General features: G+C 41.8%; 1 protein-coding gene across 1 annotated transcript in view; it reads right to left on the reverse strand.

Moving 5' to 3' along the window:
- The window catches only part of TRIM44 (tripartite motif containing 44), a 101,697-nt gene that overhangs the window by 59,203 nt on the left and 28,767 nt on the right, over nucleotides 1-13,727 (reverse strand). The window contains exon 3 of the mRNA XM_066631523.1: nucleotides 6,285-6,524. Coding sequence (XP_066487620.1) covers nucleotides 6,285-6,524 — 240 coding nt within the window. The remainder of the gene's footprint in view (nucleotides 1-6,284; nucleotides 6,525-13,727) is intronic.

The raw sequence follows: 13,727 nt of genomic DNA on the forward strand, positions 1-13,727 counted from the left end.
ATCCTGCATGAAGCCACCATACACTTTGCTTTTTGAAGGCAGAAGTCTCATTACATTTGTATACAAGTGGACCCTTTTTATCCCTCAAGTTTAAAACCTAAAGATTTGACTCACTGCGGGTTCCAAACTTGCGGTAGAGGGCCCCACCTGACCTCCCAGATGCAACCAGAAGTGTCTGGGAGGCTTTCTGAAGCTCAGAGAGGTATCAAGCTCATCCAGTTTTCCAAAAACCAAGTGACTTCCAAAAAAAGTGACATTCTGACTCCTCCAGGGGAGAGTGTTCTGAGGCTTTCAGAGACAGCACATATGCTCAGAAAGCCTCCTGGAGGTGTTGGAAAGGCATTCCTATTATTTTCCAAAAATTGGAAGTGCCCTTCTGATACTTTCATTGGGAGTTCTGAGGCCTAGCCACAGAACACCTCCGGATGCAGCTGGAAGGTGCTTCCATAGGTCAGATGCAGCCCAACCCACAGATTTGATTATCTGCAAGTTTCAGCATCTGCAGGGGTTCCAGGAACAGAACCCCCATGGCTGCCGAGGGTCGACTGTACTGAACTTTGGAAGCACCAGTAGACATCAGTTGCTTTCAGTTGTAGCCAGAGATAACATGGTTACTCTCTTGAAGACTGACATGGAATAATCAGTGTACATAACTAATCGGTCCAGTGGATACTCAGTGGATTGGCAGTGGATTTCTGAAACTTTTGGGTCAGGATTCAGTATCCATTTTCTCCCAGGCCTAGAAGATGTGGAAAATTCTTTCACCCAAATGACCACTATGGAGAATTTTCCTTCTCATCACTGAAAGTAAAAATAAAAAGTGAAACAAAGGATACCAAGGTACAGGCAGTGAATAGGTTTCTGTGATCTAAAGAAGAGATCAACAACCTTTCCGTCCATCTATCTATCAAAGCTTCTACAGTTTCTTTTTCCAAGACAAGTCAAATCAAAAGACATTGAATGAACTCAATCTGTGCTCAGAGCATTGTAAAAGGCATTTTAAAAATGTTACAATTTCAATAAAAGTTCTCAGTCTAGCTTCTTGAAGTTGTCGTTGGTACAACTTCTAGGAAGTGACAGAAGTTTAACCAAGGTTAAATTTAGATCATAGCCAAGAAGTTGGAAGGAAATCTTAAGTGATGTAAAGGCAAAAATAAACTTTTAACTTGGAAGCCTGGATTGTGAATGTACATGCCACAGATAAAAAAGAAACAATTATACAAGTTTCTCTGGGCAATAGCTTGTTTCTCATCAGGTGTATCTAGCAAAATAGTACCTATTATGTATACAGGATGCCCATGGTTTTATCACCTTAAAATATAATAGCAAGATGTTCAAATAGCAAACATCTAGTAATAATGGTGATGGACAGGCAAGTCTTTGTCTGGTCTTCCCTGTCCAGACAAATGGGCAGAGTTTGGTTGTTAGATTTTCTCCAGGGTTATCTGACTATCCACTTTTGGAAACAGAATGCTAAAAAAGATGAACCCTTAGTTTGATCCAGAAAGACCCATATTTATGCTTCTATTTTTGTGCTGATTATGCATGACAATAAATATTTCCTTGAAAAAAATTCTTTCCAAGACTAGATATTTCTGTCCCTATTTCCTTCTTCCTGATTCCTCAAAGCATTGACTAACTATCACAATTTATCTCCTTCCACTGGAACTGTGTCTGGATATAGCAGGTTTTGTCCTCATTACAACAGCTGTAGCCCTGTAAATGTCTGCTATAGAAACGTATGGAAGTCATTCGCTTTTATGGGGGAAAATATAAGAACGGCAACCAGCAAGCTATAACTAAAGAACAAGCAAACTACACACGCTGGTACACAATGGTAATGTCAATGGCAAGGACAAGGAATAGGTTGCATCCTACCTCATATTGTCATCAATGGTAGCCTCCTTACTTTCTCCCACAGCTGTGACTAACACTCATTGTCATTGTGGAGCACTTTGCCATTTATAAAAAAAACTGATAGGAAGGAGAGAGAATCTGGCTCATCAAGAATCGTAGGTAATAAAATTTCAGTTTTTGAACTGGGAGAGAGCCAACGAGAGCAGAGGAGTATTCACTACTTGTTCCTGAAGAATAACTGTATAAATGCATCAGGGTCACAAGGAAGAACATATAGATTGTCCGTTGCTTGGAGCATGGATCTATCTTTTGTTGTTCCTCCGCAAAATGCGAGGCACATTGATGAGATGGTATAAATAATAAATCAATCTAGCAATAAGCAGAGGGACACATGACAGTCGTTGTAAAAGGGGCCAAGAAATTAAAGGAAAAATTGCACACACATAAAAGCACATCTGGAAAGGTATGGAATGCATAAGTCTTTATATGCTAAAGCCAGAGGCGTCTAAGCCATGACGAGGGATTGGAGTGCTTGGCATCAGAATGAATATAGCTATAGCAGGCATATTAGAAATTCAGTATAAAACTGAAAATAAGTAGAATGTGGTTATTACTGGTTATTGTAATTAACCTTGTCAGTTAATAAGCCTGCGTTGGCTTGGTCACGTCGTGAGAATGGATGATGGCCGGATCCCAAAGAATCTCCTCTATGGAGAACTCGTGCAAGGAAAGCGCCCTACAGGTAGACCACAGCTGCGATACAAGGACATCTGCAAGAGGGATCTGAAGGCCTTAGGGATGGACCTCAACAAGTGGGAAACCCTGGCCTCTGAGCGGCCCGCTTGGAGGCAGGCTGTGCAGCATGGCCTTTCCCAGTTTGAAGAGACACTTTGCCAACAGTCTGAGGCTAAGAGGCAAAGAAGGAAGGCCCATAGCCAGGGAGACAGACCAGGGACAGACTGCACTTGCTCCCGGTGTGGAAGGGATTGTCACTCCCGGATTGGCCTTTTCAGCCACACTAGACGCTGTGCCAGAACCACCTTTCAGAGCGCGATACCATAGTCTTTCGAGACTGAAGGTTGCCAATACAATACAAGGTTATTACTGGGTATAAAATCTATAAGAAAACAACAGAGGGCAAAGTGGGAGCAGTGTTCTATATCAAAGAGGGCAGGAAGCCCAATAAATCAGAAAAGCTAACAAATACAACAACACAGAATCAATGTAGGTATAAACATCAGGCCCTCAGAGTAATATGCATTATCACCACCCCAACCAAAAGGGTATGGATGATTTTAAAACAGGATAGAAAACAGGGAGAGCACTCAGTAAGGATTATGCTGTAATGGTGTGCAACTTGAACTACCCGACAGTCTTTCCTCAAAAAAGTGGAAACCATTCCCAAGTTAGACAAGTAAGAAGGAATACAAACTCTGGCAAAACAAATGCAAACTGACAAAAAGACAAGTGGAAAAAAGTCTGCAGAGCACACTGCTAAAAGCATTAAAACAATAAAATTTAAATGCATCAGACACAGGAAACCAGCCTGGGATATGGCTGGACTGTAAGGATGATACAGGTGCAAGAGGATTATTGAAAGAGGACAGAGAGGTTACAGGGAAGCTAAATGCATTCTCTGTACCAGTCTTTAATACAGAAGGTAGCAGACAGACATGCCTTTATTAAAAAAAACAAACTGAAAAATTATGTCAAATAGAACTGACAAGGAATTGAAGTTTAAAGTTAATTGAGAAGCTGCAAACTAATAAGCCACCAGATCCAGGTGGCATTTGCCAAACAATTTGTAACAAATTCAGATGCTAGAACTGTTGACCTAACAGTTCTAGCATACAGCAGACCCTCATTTTACAATGGGTTCAATTTACAATGAACTCACTGTAGTAACACATGGTTCGCTATGCAAAAGTTATTCACTTTACAATGAGGTCACGATTCCTAGGAAGTCACTAACTCAGTCATATGCTTTCTATAAGCATTGTGGAAGCCACAAGGCATGCTGGAGTGCTGCCCGGGAGCTGCAAGGCATGCTGGGTCATAACGTGGCTACCGTGGCCGATGAAGTAGGTTGTAGCTGTAAAAAGATTAAAAAGTGCCAATCCAGAATCGGGGTAAACCCTCGACACAAAATTATTCAAGGTGGTGGCAACCAAAGCAAACTATGAAGAGCTCCAAAAGGATCTCTCTGAACTGAGTCAATCAGCACAAAATGGCAAATGGCAAATGAGATGCAATGCAAGTCAAAAATTGGGTGTGTGTGTGGGGGGGGGGGGGAAATCACATATTCTGATGGACCTGAACCGATTGCAACCACCAAGGATAGTGGGGTTGTGCTGGATAGTTCAATGAAAATGTCAGTTGCATGTAGAGTGGGATTGGAAAAGGGCAGATATGTCATTAGGGAATCAGTTCAGTTCAGTAGACCTTTATTGGCATAAAATACAGAGAAAGAACAAAACAAAACAAAAATATACAAAGACACCACAACATAGACAGTCATTAGGGAATATTAGGAAAGGATTTGAAACATCAGATGGCTTCATAAAGTCTTCATATAGCTATAAGGTGTGACCATATTTGCAATACTCGGTACAGTTCTGATCAGCGCATCTCAAAAAGGATATTATTCACAGAAACGGAAAAGGTGCCGAAAGAGCTGTTGTAATGGTCAAGGGGGGTGGAAAAAGGTCCCCTCTGAGAAAAGTCTACAGCGCTCTGATGCTTTAGTTTAGGAAAAAGTTGACTAAGCAAAACAAGATGTCATTTTATAAAGTTACGAAAGGTACGGAGAAAGCAGATGAAGAAGCTTTTTTCCTCACTTTCTAATGCTACTAGAACTTGGGGTCACCCAATTAAATTGATTGGCAGGAGATTCAGGACAGACTAAAGAAAGTAGCTCTTCATGCAATGCATAATTAATGTATGGAATTTGCTGTCAAAAAGATGAGGTGACTTTGAGGGTTGAATGACTTTTTTTTTAAAAAAAAGAATAAAAAACAGGTTTAGAATGTTAGAACAATGGCTATTAACCATAATGGCTAGGTGGAGTTGTAATGTTCAGAGCCTGTATGCCTCATAATACAAGTTACTTGGGGTAAAACACTGGGTGGGAGCTATTGCCTTCATATCTTCTTGTGAGTGCCTAGACGTGGCCACTGTGCAATACAGGAGACTGGACTAGGCAGACTTCAGTTTAATCCAACATGCCTTATGTTCTAATGCTCTCAAAATACCTGAATGCACATTTCTTGTCAACGCTAGGTCAAACTAGGATGAGAAGCCAAATGCCAGGGATTCACAGAAGCTTTTAACAAAAGACTCGAGCAGACTGGCTTTAGATTAGGCTTGTACAACCTGGGACCTTCCAAGTCTAATGCAGCCGAACACCATATAACTCAGCACACTAAGAGCTCAATGAACATTATGCAGTCCTTGGGGCTGCAAAAGCAGGGTGAGAAAAAAAACTGACCCAACCTGACCAGGTCGATAACACAGGCCTACAAAATTGAGGGTCAGAAAAGTTTTTCCCAAACTTTATGGTGATTCGATGTGAATTTGGGGTGCCAATTCCAAAAATGGCATCCGTTTTGCCCTATCACATCTAGTTTTGGAGATATAGTATAGTCTCATTAGTGAAAGGTTCAAGCAGCTTCCTCATGAGCTTCCAAATATATCCAGGAATTGGTGTAACTTTTAAGGAAGCAAAATGTGTGTTGTAATTCTAAGGTAATACAGTCCACTGGAAGTAAGCCTTTCTGCAGTCATGAACTATATTCAATTTCCTGTGAAGGAAGCCTATCTCACACATGGGACCAGATGATGAATTCTTTGCCAGCTATGTATGCAGATGCCACTTTTCTCTATGTTGACATGAACTTCAAAACTATATTTGCCTATTTATCTATACACTGTTCTCTTGTTATCCGTACCCAATTCATTCCTGAAAACAGCCTTTATAGTAAAAATTTGGATAGGGGGTACAGTTATTGCATTTATTGAATGGGAAAAATTCTAACTCATTCCAAAGCCTCGTTCCCTCTATCCCGAAAGAACAAGACAGATTCCGAACCGGGAGAGGTGAAAGGATGTCAAAACAATCTGCATGCATCCCGAGATACAACATATGATATAAGACATGCTTCTGGAAAGCACTACAATCCAACTTTAAAATGAATGGATGCAGTTGGCTTTGTGCCCTTTTAAACCACCTAAGTCAAGTGGGTATCAACATAACCACACACAACTCATAATGGGTTATTACTTACAACTCTGCATATTCCCTTGGAAGTTGAGTGGATTTGTGGCCATCTTTAAACGCTGACAAGCAGTAAAAGAGACTAAACTTTGGCATCCATCATAAAGCTTTACAACCCCTCAGCTGTTAACTGCTTCCTATGTTCTTTATTTACCTCAGGCTTGAGCAAGGCAAGCTCATTAAACGTATTCAGCTGCCTGGTGAGCTCTGCCATCTCGGTCATCAATTTTGCCATGCGGACATCAATTTCAGCCAGAACCTCGGTGGTGTGAGCAGTAGCCAATGCTTCCTGGAGGTCCACCAGATGGAGAGCTTTCTGCTCCTCTTCACAAACCAGACGCCGTACTTTGTCAAACTCTTGTTGAATGCACAGCTTCATGTCACTCTGACTCACCTGAAGTATAAAAGAATAATGGGGTTTTTATGGAATTGCTGATAAGTTTACCAGAGAGCCACTAACAAAAATGGCAAAACTCTGAAGTCTACTGAAAACCTTGGACCAACAGTAAATTCTGAAAAAAAATTATTATTAATATTAATATAGTGGATATTATATTTCAAAGTGCTTCACAGACTATCTCAGCAATAGTTGCAATAACCTTGTAAAAAGTAGGTCAGCATGATTATTCTCTATATTGTAGATGTGGGAGGGGGAAAAGAGAGAGAGAGAAGAACCAGGCTGAAAGTAAGCAGATTACCTAAGGTCATCCAATGAATTCAGGGTGAAGGCAAAATCTGAAGTGGAGAATTCCTGGTTTACAGATCAACTTCAGGGGCTAATGCACAACAAGTATAGTAAGAAAAATAATAAAGGCATGAAAACAAGTTTACAAAGTAGACTGCTCACAATTGACATTTCACCAGTTGCCAGACACTGTTTGAAATACAACTTATGGTAGGCAGCAACTAGAGAGGACTCCTGTTTCTTCCCAAACTTGGCAAAACAGCCAGAGAAAAGGATGGAGGTGGATCAGGAACTATTGGCCATGCACTGCTTGTAACTGGCCACAGCTTGATGCTCAGGACGAATGCCCATCACCCAGTAAGTACATCAACCTGCAGAATTAGCCAAGCTGAGAGAACTTTGAACAAAATAGAAGGATGAAAATGCCCTGATATGAAAACCTGGGAAACGTATACATTTTAAAAGTATCATATTGGTCAAACAACGAATCAAACAAAATTTAATCTCAAATGAAGTGTTGCATTAAACCAGAATCTGGCTCAGTTACTGCTCTGCAAATAATCCTGGAACCATGTAAATAAATAAATAAAGCTGGAAGAAGATGTCTCAAAATAAAAGAATGACTCTCAAACCAGAGAACATTAGCAACGCGTTCACTATGCTGACAGCCAAATGTTAACACCTCTCTTGCAGAAGGTTCTGCTAAACTTAAAGAACGCCCAATTTTTCTTCAAGCAAGAGCTGCAAACCTGATGCATAAATTCACGCGTCATAAATAGGACGGCTTATTTAAAGCTTCCTGAATAAAATGCAGCTTCTTTAAGTTTTGCTAAAGAACTGGGTTTTTTTCTTCTCGGCTACAAGCATTTTTGCCCTCTACTGCATGTGTAGGCCATATTCTCAGACAGTATACCCAAATGGGGCACCGTACCAGTACACAAGACCAAAATAATCACGGTGGAAGTAGGAAGAGGAGCAGTGTGCAACAAAGAAACCAAGCTGACCATTCCCTCAACAGTCATTTTCATGGCTAATTGTGGTTGTAATCGCCTGCTGCTGTTTCCCTTGGGACAAGGGTGGAGAATAGTCAACACAGGTTCCTCCTATACCCTACCTATCCTGATTTTTTTGAGGGCTGATGAGCTTCATGGCTCCTCCTGCTCCTCCATGCTGTTGGATGGAAGTAAAAACAGCTGCACATACACTGTATAAACACATCCTTACAGCAGTACAAATGTGACAAAATTCCTAGGTGGAAAGCATTTTAGTGTAAGAAACAGTGTGATATCCGTCTGCCGGATGACAAATGCTAGGTGGGCAAAGAAGCACTTTAAGAAGTGATGCTCCTCTTACGTTAGCAGAGAGAGAGAGAGTGCGCAACTGTTTCTATTCACCCCAGCAAAGTCATTTTTTCCGTAACTGTGTCCTAGTGTTTCTTATGTGTTTTATATATATATATATATATATAGATATATATATATATATATATATATATATATATATATATATATATATATATATATATATATATATCTATCTATCTCTCTCTCTCTAAGACAGTGAGCCGTTTGGGGACAAGGGGATCATTTCTTTTGCTGTGTAAACCACTTTGTGAACTTTATTTTGTTGAAAAGCTGTACATAAATACTCATGAGAACAACTGCTGCTGCTGCTGGGATCACATCTCCAGGGCATTGTTAGTGAGAGTATGAACAGTGTTGCATGGAATTTGTTTCTTCTTCTTAAGGGGTTACATGAGTGCTCAGATAGGATAGGAAAAAGTGCTAAGCTCTAGAAAAACAACAGTGTCAACAAAATCAAATAGTTCGAAAGTGTCACTCATCGCTGCTAGTGTCACAAGCATTGTCCTATAGATTCTCATAGCAAGTATCGAGTTGCTCTATTTAAAACACTTATACCCTACCTTCCAGGACCAAGTCCTCATGAGGCGTGTTACAGAATAATAATCATACTCATAATTTAACTTTCAGAAAGACTGCATTCACCAAGTGTCAAACAATTGTGGTTTGAATGCTGAGCACACTCAACCTGCCTGCATTGGTGTCACTAGAATTTGTATCACCTGGTGTAGGGCGCCAGCCAGATTACCCCCGTGATGGACCTCCTCTTCTGCAGTGAGCAAGGCAATGCCCTGGGCAGTGGGCATGGTAATGAACCACTGCCCTGCCTTGCTGGTTTTTTGGCTATAGCGTCTTATAGAATAGAGATATTCCAATGCAGTTGGTTTCATGGCGTTCTGCATGATATTACACATCAAATGATATATAGCATGATAGTATTATTTGAAAATCCCAATATTTTAAAAATTTTGGCCAGTAGTGGTGTCAACCCTCCTGTGCATGTTACCTGATGTGGCCTGCACCCCCTGCAGATATGCCACTGCCAGGAATGTCTAGCAAAGAACCATCAAGCCTTCTTTAAGGACATGATAGAAACAAATTTCTTCTTTGACATCAGCTAAAACAGCCTTTCCCTATAGCTGTACAATTTCTGCAGCACAGCATGCTAATATAAACTGGCAGGAAGCAACCTATACAAACTAAAGTTGCAAATCACAGATGAGCATTAAGTGCACATGCTGGACACCACTTGCAAGGCAGCACTGCCCAGCAGTTTCTAATACCACATTGTAACTGTCAGTGAGACGGGGGGGAGGGGGAGTTAAATCACTGCAATACCAGCCAAAGAAGTGTTTTTTGGAAAAAATGGCAATAGTTAACACCATTTTTTTCTGCCATGGCTGCTGTCAGCAAGGAGCATTTTCTCTTCAATTAGCACTGCTGGGTGACAAAGAAAAAATATATAAAATAATGTGTGTTGAAGTTCTCCTGAAAATTGCACATACGGCATTCTCTCGCCAAAAAACAACAATAAAAAGCCTTGCACAGGTCAAGGGTAGGAAGCAGCAAAAACAGAATGCTGAAACAGCTCGCTTGCCTCCGCAGCATTCATCCTATTAGCCAGACATCCTTGCCAGGTAGTAGGAAGTCAGCCAGGCAGCATTTCACCTTGCGAGAGAAGTATTAAAATGATGGTGCAATTTCAAGGACAGACCTAACAATACAAATCAAGGCAAAAGCATATTTTAGATACGCATGCGAACTGACATTGATTTAAGATAGTTATATCCTGCTTTTCCAAAAGTAGCTTTGCAGAAACACACACAACACAGATTAAACCATAAAAGAAAACACACATAAAGAGAAAAGACTGAGATCAACCCAATGCCAATTGAAAAAGGAAAGTCTTCCAGTCCTCCCAAAATCCTTGTAGGGAAGTAGATTTCCTAAGTCTTCCAAAAAGAAGGATCAGTTCTCTCGATCCAAAAGCAAGGTTTTGAATGACCTCCAAAGTCGCTTCCAGCTCTATGACTCTTTAGGCCCCAAGTCTAGTTGTCATAAGTATGACCTGTTGAAGGATGAAATGATGAGCAGTGCCAGATTATTATGGATTGCAACTAGCAAATGGTCTCATATTCCTTCAGGGGGGCAGGAAGGAGGCTCCTAATAGTGGGCGAGTCAATCGTTAGGAATATAGGGGGATGGGTTTATGACAAAGTGTAGAAAGAATAATGCCTTCCCTGCCATTTGCAGATTTCATGTGTCATCTAGATAGGCTGGTAGATGGTGCTGGAGAGGAGATAGTGGTCGTGGCACCTATGGCACCAGGAGATGTAGCTGGGTGGTCCTAGAAGGCAAATTTAAAATGCCAAAAGGTAGCATTTTCAGTAATGCTACCTACTATTCCATGCACAGAATCAGGAGCTTAGGGGGCAGAGAGAGATGAGGCAAAAGAGGTGAAGGAAAAAAGGAGGGGAGTGGGAAAACCAAGGAAGGAGAAGGAAAAACAGGAGAAGAAGCAGAAAGCTGAAGAAAAAGAGCAACAAAGAAGAAAATAAAGAATCTGAGTGAAATAAATTATAGGAAAGGCACCAGAGGAGAAAGAGGCTTGGCAAATGGAGATGAGGAAGCCCAGGAAAAGGGAGGTGTGACAGCGCCACCAGGGATCCAGTTGGAGACAGGTATGGTCATTCTTGCAGGGAGCCTGGAGTATAGGGGGCTAGCAACTGCCTTGTCCCCTAAGATATGAAACATCCCCTATGTGGGATGAGAGGAGATGCCACCACAGGACCCTTAACTATTGTAAGGGAAACGGAAAGACAGAGAGACAGCACAAAAGCACAACAGGGCCTTGCAGCATTTCTAGTGCTGGGGAGAGATTCTTGTTGCCAGTCACACAGACAGTTGGGAGATGGTCCTTGAATAACACAGCAGGCAGTTGGTGGGAGAGCTGGAGCAAGAGCAGGAGCAAGGGCAAAGGGAAGGGGGGGGAAGGTGATGACTCCTGAATAATCTGCAAGGCTGCTTTGCATTATTTGTTTTGAGTGTGAGTCTGGATTTCCGTAGTGCAGTTATATGAACAAGAATATACTTATGCCACTGTCACTCTCACAAAACACAGACATTAGCATTCCTGTACAAAACACAGAAGTAAACAACGGGAGGGGGGGGAAATCACCCAAACAATCCCTGAAAACACAGTCAGGACCCTGTTCCAATTAAAACTAGATTCTCTGCCCATGAATCAAGCCAATTCAAAGAATTTCAGATTAGTCATTCACCAACCTCCTGGCCCGTCTGTTTATAAAGCAATTTTGTTCCATTAAGAGTGATGCTTCTGACAACTGCTCAGCAGCTCATTAGTGCACTGTGCATTTGCCTTTTGATGGGGCTCATCAGCAACATGGGGCCAACTTGCAGAGATATAAACGTGGCTAATGTACAACAGCAGATTCATCAAAAGCATCGAAGGAAAAAAAAAAAGGAGGTGCCCTCTCCGTGTAAGCAGTCAACATCGCCAGAATGTGACCATTCATTCTGAAGGCTTGAACAGGTGCTACAGTTTCCCGGTTGTGTGTCAAATAACTCTCCCTCCACACCACGCATAATGTCTCAAAACAATCACTTCCTTCAATGAGTACCTTTCCGCTGTGCATGCAAAGGGTCTCCAAATAACACACTCAGAATAAATGGTGCATTGTTCTGAAGATGTCTTCAGAAACTATGCCACACCCCCAAAGGGCAGCTTTCCACACATCCTCTACCCATGCTTTCCACCAGCCATATGGACAAAGGCAAGTTTGCGCTTCGGAAGAATCACAGAGAGGTTGTGGGTGTTTGAACGTGACGTGAAGAGTTGAAAGGGTGTTTTGTGGTACTGTACACAATTTTTTCTACACTGGCATAGGGCAGATCATTAGGCTGACAGATAAAATTCTCTTTTTTCCTACTCTTCCAAAAGTACACCCATGCACTTCAACTGAAAAGTCAGATATCCTGGCCTCCCCACCTAGGTTCCTTTAAAAAGTTATAAAATTTGGACACAAAATGAAACTGCATGCAACAGGGAGTCCTTGGCTGCAACCCACACTTAGAAAAATTCTAGAGTATAAAACTATTCTATCTAGCTCTATGCTGCTGATGCATACTGACAGTGGCTTTCTGGGGTTTCAGTCAGGGATCTTTCCCAGTCCTACCTGGAGATTCCTGGGATTGAACCCAGTTCTTCAGAGCTTTGCAACCCTCTTCCAAGCTGTTTGCCCACTTTTAAATAGTGGGTCCATGCGAATAAAGGAAGGCATAGAGGTAACAGCTCAACACATTTATTTCATCTTCAGAACAAAACCTGGCAATGCAAACACAAGGCAAAAGCCCCTGGCTTTATACCCCTTAGCTCTGCCCAGATTCCCCATGATAGCTGTTGAAACACTAAACTAGAGTGCCAATCGGACGATAGGATTTCGATCCACCACCCGATTGGCCAGCCATAAGACTGGATCAATCGGTTATGCAGGATTTCAATCCTGCATAACTTGCATATATAAACACCCACACTTTGAGAACCCCTGGCATACAAGAAAGACTCTGCAGTATCCACATTGGTTTTTTTCTTTAAAAACATATTCCAGTTGTACATGTTCATGTACAAAGTAATAGCACAGATGCAATTCTAAATATGTCAACTCAATTAGACCATTATATTTGTATATTATCACCCTTGAATGACAAAAGTGTTACAGCCCAATCCTTTTCAATGGAGCTGCATGGCTCACTCTGTATCCAGTGCTGGAACTGAGTAGACTGGAGGTCTCCTTGGGATAAGGGAATATTTGTTTCCTTAACCCATGTCAGGCCCCAGCCTGTTCAATGAGGCGACTCGGACTGTGCCAGCAAAATTACTAACACAAGTTCAAGAAGTGCCATGTAGGGCTTTCAGACCTGAGAAGAGGTTCATATATGGCAGAGGCCTCCTCCATTGATCACCTCCTGGGCCTGACTGTTCCACACACCCAATTTTACCCCTCCCCACCTCTGTTCTACCCTCCCCTTACCCCTGTGCTACTTGGTACTGTATTTACCAGTGTCAACAGCTTCAAGTCCAGATTCAGCACCGGCAGGATGGTGCAGGTCTTCTCACCAGTGCTATCTACTCCTGAGTTGTTGCAAATGTGCTTTACGACACATTTGCAACAGCTAGCATCAGAGAAGCAGCTGCGGCACTGGTGCTAGCAAACCCTTAGGATTGGGCCATTAGTACGATTACTTCCTTTACTGTTCATAGGCATTTACCATAAGCAAGTTCTTCTGCATACACTCAACTGAACTGGAATGGCACAGGAGGAATATTTTGCTCTTTTATGACTCCCATTCATTCCAGTGGGAGGTATTACTGTAGTCTAGAAGGGAGTTGGCAGGAAAGAGAGCTCTAGCCACATTTGTTTTCACACCTCAAGTTTTCCTTGCAACTCTTCTACACGCAGCCTGAGCCACAATGACCTACTTTAGTTTTCAGCATCAGACAAGATCATGGCAATGTCAGGATCATCAGTGG

Source organism: Tiliqua scincoides, chromosome 1, assembly GCF_035046505.1.
Source record: "Tiliqua scincoides isolate rTilSci1 chromosome 1, rTilSci1.hap2, whole genome shotgun sequence".
NCBI classification, from domain to species: Eukaryota; Metazoa; Chordata; class Lepidosauria; order Squamata; family Scincidae; genus Tiliqua; species Tiliqua scincoides.